The sequence below is a fragment of the Fulmarus glacialis genome, unplaced genomic scaffold, assembly GCF_000690835.1.
Source record: "Fulmarus glacialis isolate BGI_N327 unplaced genomic scaffold, ASM69083v1 scaffold33675, whole genome shotgun sequence".
Taxonomy (NCBI): domain Eukaryota; kingdom Metazoa; phylum Chordata; class Aves; order Procellariiformes; family Procellariidae; genus Fulmarus; species Fulmarus glacialis.
In genome coordinates this window covers 1-8,978 of record NW_009215547.1, presented here as the reverse complement: position 1 = coordinate 8,978, position 8,978 = coordinate 1, and the positions used below count along the sequence as shown (strand labels likewise).

The following is an 8,978-nucleotide window of genomic DNA, read 5'->3' as shown; positions in this document are numbered from 1 at the left end:
AGGTATGGAAAGAGAGAGAGAAAATGAGCTTTCAGATATACAAGTTGTTCTTCAAGTAGCTGAAAGTACTGGTTAAAAAAAAATTGGGGAGGGAATAAAACCTTATGTGTGGAAAGTCTTTGCAGTTTCACTTATGCATGTCAATGCTGCAACAGATACTCTTTTTAACTTATTGAGTTAATATACTGTAATCTAGTGACTGTAAGTTCACCGTTATTCCTGTTTTATGGAAGGCAGAGCAGCAGTATAAACAACATCTGCCTATTGTCAATTTAAAGTTCAAACTGAGCATCTTAAATTTTGAGGTTGCAGATTTGCGTAAAACCTTTACTTTTTTTTGTTTTCCTCCTTTACACTTGCGATAGTCTAACTCACATGCAGAGAGATGTTGAGGAACCAGAAAAGAACAATATTAAAGTATATGGGAATAAAGTACATGAGCAGAACTCTCATTTTCCCCAATTTATCTGCTCTAAAATCCTTTAAGTTAGAGGTTCAACGTACCAGAAATGCTGCAGAGATGCCCACATCCTGCTTACTAGGTGCTGCAGAATTATCCCCTGCATTCAGGCTTAAACGGTTGGCCCAGAATTCTTCAGCACTGATTACTTGGCTCACAACAAGGTCTTTATAGAGCTGAAACAAAACAGGATCTTCTTGCAGCATTCTGGCAAAAGAACATATTGAATAGAATTGAAACACTGCAGAATAAATCACTAGGATTTCCATAACTAACATGAGTTCACAAAAGGAACAGAAACCAACTTTCTTTCAAAATGCTGTGCATTTCTTAACAAGATTGTGTAAACAACCAACCTCAATAACTATATTTGTCTCAAAAGACTCAAGAAAGGACTAAAAAAATGTTTAAGGAATAGCATTAAATGCTAGAAAACAGTAATGCCTGAGAAAAAGTTAATGTGGGAGTAACGTCTTGTCCTAAAATATTCTGTGGTGCTCTTGTGTCTTTGGGACAGGAGTCTCCTGAACTGTAAAAACGCAATGAATTTTCTTGATTAACAAAGGTCTCGGGGAGGGGGGAAGGAGATTTCAGCACTATCCAATTCTTGTTTAAGATCTTAAAATTCAGTAGCTACAGGTCTCTATTCTAGTGCAAGAGTACAGATTACAAAATACGCGTGGGATAAGATACCTTAAAACATACATTAGCCTGAGTTGTTTGTTCGTTTATGTTTCTATTGGTGATGGTAAGATCTTCATCACTTAATTATCAAATGCAGCACAAGTGCTATGGAAACATTCAGTGTCACTACTTCCACCAGGGAATAACGTTTACAAAAGTTATCATCCAAATATCAAGCATCACCCTTATTATCCAAAATGCAAAGAACATATGCACATGAAACTTCAGTTAATTCATGTTTAAGCAGCTATTCATACATCTGTGTATCTAATTTGAAACCCACTAGGCTATTTTCAGGGAAACGTGCATGCATGTTCACAATCAGCCAATGACCTCAACAATCTTTACCATGTACCTCAGGGTCTCGATCATTTGCAAACAAAAAAAAAAACCCAGGAATCTTATGAATACATAGTACGTGGTCTAGGGAAGAACATGGATAAACTGCAATCTGGACTGAATGAAAGTCTAAGTCATCTAAGGATGAAGTAGGATGAGGTGGAAGTGAAAAACTTTGTGGCAGGACATCCATATTATGTTTTAACCACCAAGGTTTTTCCAGTTTTTCTTGTTGGTACAACTATGGATCAATGGCAATTCTTACAAATTAGTGCAGCAGGAAGCAGTCTGTTATTCTGATTACTTCATTAAAACTTGGAATTTTGGTACATACCTGATGCCCACATACCAATAAATGGATGAAGTGCTGCAGGGACTCTGGATGTAATACCCTTCCAGAACAGGTTGAAGGTTGAGGGTTTTTGCCTCATCTGTTGCAAATTAAGCTAATGAAGCCCCATCACTAGACCTGGACTTCTAATCATCAAAAGAACAGACTGTGACTGAGTACGTGCAGAGATTGTGGCTTTTCCGTACCTAGAAAAGCTCTGAATGCCGCATGGCATAATACTGCAAAACTCCATTTAAGGATACAAAGAATCAGAGCTAAGACTGCCCATGTACTCAGTGTGAATACTGTTAGAAATAAGGCGTGAAGAAACTAGTATGGTAGTAGTGCCAAAGCAGTCTGACTGCTGTAGACCCTAGTGGTCGCTGCAGTACTGGAACCAGTTAATCCTGGATGTGTCAGGGCTCCAGCACAAGGGCTCCTGCCCTTCTGCTGGGAAATTCCCTTGTAAAGATCCAATCTGCCCAATGAGGCAATGCTCCTATGTTTTGAAAAATCTAGCTTTAACTTACCTAAGTTCAAAGCTAGAACAGTCTCTGGAAACAGAAGCTAGGAGATACAGGATTCACAGCAGATGCTAGAATGAAGTGAAACTCATCTGGGGAGATACAGAGAAGGGTGCTCTATGGCCACAAGGACTGGTTTGAGACAAACATTTTAAAGGAATGGAAGCGTATCTTAAAAGCCCTGTTGGGAAGAGGACTTAGGTCCTGAATGTCTTCTCAAAACATTTTTTAGAATAAACATCCTGTAGGTCAAATAACAAACTACTGCATCTCAAGTGAGATGCATGAAAACACCGAGCAATTTAGTAGAGTATATAAAACACCAGGAAAGAAGATTTGAGGGGGAAGAGGTTATACAGGGAGGGGGGGAAAAGAAAAAAAAAAAAAAAAAAAAAACCACAAATCAAGGAAGGTGAGAATTTCTGGAAAAGAAAAAAAGTATCTTTCAAGCAGCTTTTCTAACTGATAAATATATACTTAAGAAGACTAAAGAGACAGACTGCCAGTTGGGTGCTTTCATCTCATAGCCATGGATAACAAAGGCTGGGTGGCAGCCGGGCTGGCTGCCTTTACACCTCAAGAACGTGTCACTGAGAACACAAGTATAGTCTCAACATGTTACAGTTATGTAAGTCTCGAGGAACTGCCTCTAAATTGAAAGCGGAGAGATTTTTACTAGAGAAACAAATGCCGTATCACTAACGATGTTGCAATAACTACTGCTAGCAGAAATACACTATAGTTAGGTAACAATTAAAAAAAAACAAACCAACCCAAAAAACTTTAAGGCTCCTTTCCCTTTACCTGTTCTTCTCCTCAAGTTCTTTATTAGCTTTCCTTTTGAACTTGGGCAACAGTTGTTGAAGAAGATCCTTTACTGCATCTCGCTCCTTCACTGCTGTGCTTTCATTGGAGAAGTGAAAGTTGGTTGTGTCCCCTGCATGCAATACTAGCTGAAGCTGAATTTTAGCTTTACCTTCTGGACTGATTTTCTGGCCTAGATTACACAGAGAGTATTAATTAGCAACAGACAGTAAGCTGATACCAGAAACTCTCTTCCCTAGAGTATTTGCTTATAAGCAGTTACCCTCATCATCCAATTAAATACCATTATTCTGTGTGTGAATTCCAGCCATGAAAGTGGAACAGAGTCTTCCCCTTAAATTAGTTTGAACCCTGCACCTTGTTCTCTCTAAAACACAAGACACGGACACCAGTAGCCTATTGCTCAGTATCCTTCAGCTACTGCTCAGGAGCCCTCATTCATCTTTGCATTCCCCACATCCTCCATTAGAAAACTGCTGCAAATTAGATTGTCATCACCTGGACACTTTAACCTGGTATCAATCCAGGCTGCTGCTGAGAGGTGACAGACTCATTCCCCCTTTCCACTTCTTCCTGCTGCCTTTCTTGCACTAGTGTTAGCATTTATGCAGCAAGCCGAACCAAAGAACTGATCCACTGAAGAGTAACCCCCTTTTGCCCCTTTTGTTTTTCCAGCTGGACCAGTTCCCACAGAAGAAAAGTGGTAAGAAAGCAGATGCAGGGTGGGGTAACTGCATGTTTGTTGACAGCAAAGGTATGCTGGTTTCAAGTGGTGCGGTAAGCACATTTAGCCGTTAGTACTCCCAAAGTTGATCACCAATGCCTCCAAGGTGCTATTACACCCTTAGACCCTCGTGACTCATAAGAAAAACCTAACTCCTGCTTCCATTCTCATAACCACAGGGAGCAGAGGGTAGAACAACTACGTTTATGGACTGTTGTGCTATACTGACTTCAGTGTAGCACTGCAAGTGGCACTAACCTAATTTTGAATCTTACCCCTTTCTCCAGTGCAAGTGGGAGACAGGAACCGGACGTCACCACTAAATCATCATCTCTGTTACAAATTTACAAATACCTCCCCCTTTTTTATTTTAGATGACAAAAAAGAGCATCTTTCATCTAAGTTTAAAAGACTTCAATGCTTATACATGTAAATATTTAAAATATAAGCTGCTTAAGTGTAAGTAACTAAATAAAACCTTCACAAAGTTGATTACTATAGGTTAACAGAGCTTTTAAACCCCTTATCACATTTGTATTTAAGAAAACAGCATGTTCGTTCTGATTCATCACATATACTTTTGATCATGCTGCTGTACTTGTATGTGACTTTAAACACCATAATCACTAAACCTTTACCAAGTGACACATACAACTTTCTTTTTATTCCTTCTTTGGCATTACAGCACATGGAATATCAGCGCAAATTGGAGCCAGAAAGGCAGCATGCTATAGACAATTACTGTTTAGTTTTGACTTGCAAGTACTCTGCTATTGCAACAGCAAACACTTATTCGGAAGGCTACCAGTTAGGCCAAACTACATAAGCCAGCACTTCTGAAGCTATGGTCTGTTGGATGAAAATAAAACAGCAAGGTTCATTTTATATGAAAATTGAAACAGCTTTAGATGCACATTTTAACAGATGACATGCCAGATAGTTTCTGTGCTAGACCCTGAAAATCCTATACTTTTCCCCAACTCTCCTCCCACCCTTCCCTCCACAAGCATATGGCATAGATTATTTTTCTGTTCAATTTATTGCAGAAGTTTATCAAAAGTTAATAGTAAATGCAGTATAACTTAAACATCTGAAGACTACAGAAGTTCTGCAGTAGCATCCTTAATAAGCTGGTGATACTTCACCATGGTCCTGATCTCTGTTGCTACATAGAATAACCTAGTCAAAACTCCAGACCCTTGCAACCTTCCTAACTTACCTACTAGCGTTTTATGGCAAATAAGCTTGAGGTTGTATTTAAATGTTTATCGAAATACTGCTTACTGAAGCTGGAACAGGAAAAGTGTTCACTTACATTTTATGTCTGCATACATATGGCTGACTGTGAATCGGTCTTTGCCTTCAGGTGCCCATGCTATCCTTTCAGCCATAAGGTAGAGAGCTCCATCCTGCTTCTTCTGACGTACCTTCTTTACAATCAGTAACACTTCTTCAGATGATGTTGCCATTGTGGCTATAAGGAGCTATTAAAAACATACAGTTGAGCTGATTAGTATAATTATTTTTGCTGTAACTCTTTCACTACTACTATCTATATCAAAATATTACAACCCACATTTACTTGTTAACCGTTTTTGAAACATTCCAGATAAACATGCTCCCCGCTGTCAGTGCAATCAGCAAATTTATTTAAACAAAATACTGCCAGCTAACTAAATAATTCATCTAATTATATTGCTGATACTGCTTTTGCTCCAATAAAAGACCCGCAAATCTTACATTTAAACTGATAACCAAATTTTCCTGGTTTAATGTTTCTTTACTGGTTTTTCAAGTTCAGAAGAATACTGAAGCTAACCAATAACATAAATTCCAAATCTCCTCTGGCATTTGGCAGTAATTCCCTTCTTCAGTGTGAACGGCAGATGTTAAGTAATTTCAGAAAAGGGAAGGACACAAGGTATGTGAAAAATCATGGATTTTCAGTTCTCTGTGCTAAAGATAAGGTAGCCCAGTTACACTCCTGTTCTTATTGTGGTGGTTTTTGCCCAAGGCTCGAACAATGTCTTGTACACTTGATTCCAGCTGGCCAGTTTCCTACCCCTCTCCCCCAAAGTCCGAGGGACTAATGTTATACCTACTTCAACAGAATGGTAATTTTGTCACCAGTCTCACATCAACAAGCCTTCTGATACTTGCTGCATTCTTCGCCCCAGCAGTCACTATCATTCCTCCCTATAGGTTCACTGTACAGCCTTAAATTTCTCAAGAGATTAAGGACACCGCAAGTATGACTACATTCTATTAACATACTGTTGAACACCTACCAAAAATTACATTTTTGGTATGTTTGCTGTAAATGTTTAGTCTGTCCAATTGCTATATTTTGTACATCATAAACTTTATTATTGATATGTAAAATAGTATTTTCAAATGCTGATATGCATGTTTCATGTGCTTTAGAATACCTGTAATATTTGCTGGGGCCTGCATCAAACTTCAAACAGCAACCTGCGTCATCTATCGCACTACTAGTAGGTATCACAAAATGATAATTCTAGGCATTTAAATTCACATAGGTTTTTTTTCTTTAAAAAAACAGCAGCAAGATAGGATATCTTACTCTGACAATCTGGACAGTAGCGTAGCATTCTCTTCAGCAAAAGTCTTACGAGCCCATCTGCAAAATGAGCTAAGTAAAATACTAAATGGAAAGACTTAATGGCAAAAGGGCTCTGCACTTAAGCTTTGCTCTTTCATCATTTCAGTCATCCAAAGCTTTGCCAAAGACTTCAGTGATGCTAAGCTGAATGTGGGGTTTCACATCAGCACCACTGCAGCAGTCACTAGAACACACTGTGCCACATTCAGAGCAGCCCTGCTAATACTTCTCTCTCAAAGAAAACTGCATGGCATGATTTCAGGACCGTTTCCTAGCATAATCCATTACAGTCTCCCCAGCAGCATTATTCTCTTTCAGTGCTATTCGCACTACCATTTTATGTAGTTTCCTGTTGCAGGTCTATTCTCTCATCAGCACCTTATCCTTACAGGAAAAAGGCAGCTGGGCACAGACTGTAATAGACTAGAAACCTCACGTATGCAAGACTGAGGATTTTGACTTTTTTGTCCCTTTGTTACTTTACAGTCCTTTAAGGTCGTTATTATCCAACCTAATAGAGACAAAGCCACAGAATGCAAATGAATTAAACCTGTACTGAACAGAAAGAAAAAGGAAAGCATTTCCATAGTCAGGCTCATTCTGATGCACGTTGCTTTGCTTTTCTACCATGCTATTTCACCCACCTACAACCAGTCTTTCAACTACGGAAGAAAACGATCAGCAGCTAGCAACTTCTTCTTTACAATCGCGGTGCTTCTAGCACAGTACCCTGCAGTGTACAATCTGTGAACGCACAATTATCCCACAAGTGGCTCATTCTACCTTCTGGGCGGGCAAACACACTAGCTCACTGCTGTTCTTATTTATGTCATTGCTGTGCTTCCTTTTTCATGCAGTAATTTACGGTGGCAGTAGGATGATACAACTCACAAGCACAGTAAGCAGTAGCCAAAATGGAGAAAATCCCGAGCTGTCTTTTGAACAGTACATCAGAAAGAATAAAAAAATATTAATAATCAGGATTTAGGAAAGTTACCCTCTTTCACTAATGAAAACAAGATGGCTTCTTGTTACAAGAAGTACAGGAAAAATTTAAAATAGAAATCTCGCCTAGCTGCTAGGAAAGCATGAGGATGGTCTCCTACCGACTGCAGAGGGGAAGGCTACGTCCTCGCTAAGCACACACAGTACACCAGTCATTTTCTTTTCTTTCTGGACACTTAAAGCTTACTATGCAGAAGGGTGAGAGCCATCAATGATCTATTCACGCCTGCTCAAATCTCACAACCTCTATATTTAACAACTGAAGTTTCCAGGAATCAGTACTGTGGATGATGACACTGCTGCTCAAAGGGGCAGGAACTGCAACATGCATACAGAGAAATTTTGTTATTTTACAGCTTTAAGTGATAATTTTAATCTGCTGCTAAATGAAGCAGCACTAGCGTTCTTTAGCTGCAAATTTTGGAAGACAGACCTTTCTCTGGTTGAAGTATCTTCCAGAATAGGAAGGTGAGACACAGTTTATTTTAAATTCCCAGCAGCAGAGCTTTTGAAGTGATGGTTAATAGTTCTGAAAAGCACTTGGATCAATCAGTAGCCCTAACCCATGGGGTATGACTTGTCACCAAGCCTGTCTTGAGGATGTTAATGTCAGTTGCAGTTCACAACTGGCAAGGTCTATCAGGAAGCTTCAGTGTTGGCATAACACAAAAAAAAAGGTCCTGTTTGCTTATCCACCTATAACCCCTCCCCTCCTAGCTCTGTGAGAGTGAACGCAGCTTCTGGAAATACTGTCAAAATTCCAACAGCTAGCCTTCCTCTAACGCAGCAACTCTTCCTAACCACTTTTAAAACCAGGTACCTCTCTTGTCTGTTCCTCACAACACCTGCTCTGAACGCTCTCCGTTACCAGCATTTCATGGGCTCTTCCCATGTGGTTTCGTCGAGTGCTGAGCAGAAATAAAGGAAACCTTTACACGTTTTAATAATCCTGACTTGGTCAGGGTAGGCATGGGCTGCCAGGCAAGCTCTGACAGATTTGATGCAGGCGTTGCTGCTAGGTTTCCACTCCCCGCAGCGAACAGCAGAATGTCTACGCCAATGGCCCAGACTGAACCGCAGCGGCACGGGTACGCAGCCGGACCACGACGGTTTGGCCGCGCAGCTCAGGGACCTCTGGGTGGGGCCGGGAGCTGGCAGAGCAGCACCCCGAGGGGCCGCAGCGGACCTGTCAGAGGAACACAGCTCAGCAGAACAGGGAGGTGTGAGAAGCGCCGTTTGTCTTGGACGCCGGCGAGCGCGGTAGCCAGCTGAAGGAATCCACAGCTTGCGCCCCGGAGCCCGCCTGAAGGGTCAATCCGTCCTTCCTCCGCTATTCGCATCACCTACGCTTCGTGCAAGCGCTTCTGCCTGCGGCGGAACGGGCCCGAGGGCACCCCGTACGGCCCGGGCAGGGCACTGGCGGGGGGTCTGTCCGAGTCCTGGCGTCCCCGGCAGAAGGCGGC

General features: G+C 41.0%; 1 protein-coding gene across 1 annotated transcript in view; it reads right to left on the bottom strand.

Annotated features, from left to right (window-relative positions):
- GTF2H1 (general transcription factor IIH, polypeptide 1, 62kDa) overlaps positions 1 to 5,366 on the bottom strand; it is an 18,379-nt gene extending 13,013 nt beyond the window's left edge. The window contains exons 1-3 of the mRNA XM_009578980.1: positions 5,203 to 5,366; positions 3,143 to 3,335; positions 505 to 667 (exon numbers count right to left, since the gene is read on the bottom strand). Of these exons, the coding sequence (XP_009577275.1) occupies positions 505 to 667; positions 3,143 to 3,335; positions 5,203 to 5,356 (510 nt within the window). The 5' untranslated portion in view covers positions 5,357 to 5,366. The remainder of the gene's footprint in view (positions 1 to 504; positions 668 to 3,142; positions 3,336 to 5,202) is intronic.
- Positions 5,367 to 8,978: the final 3,612 nt, after the last annotated feature.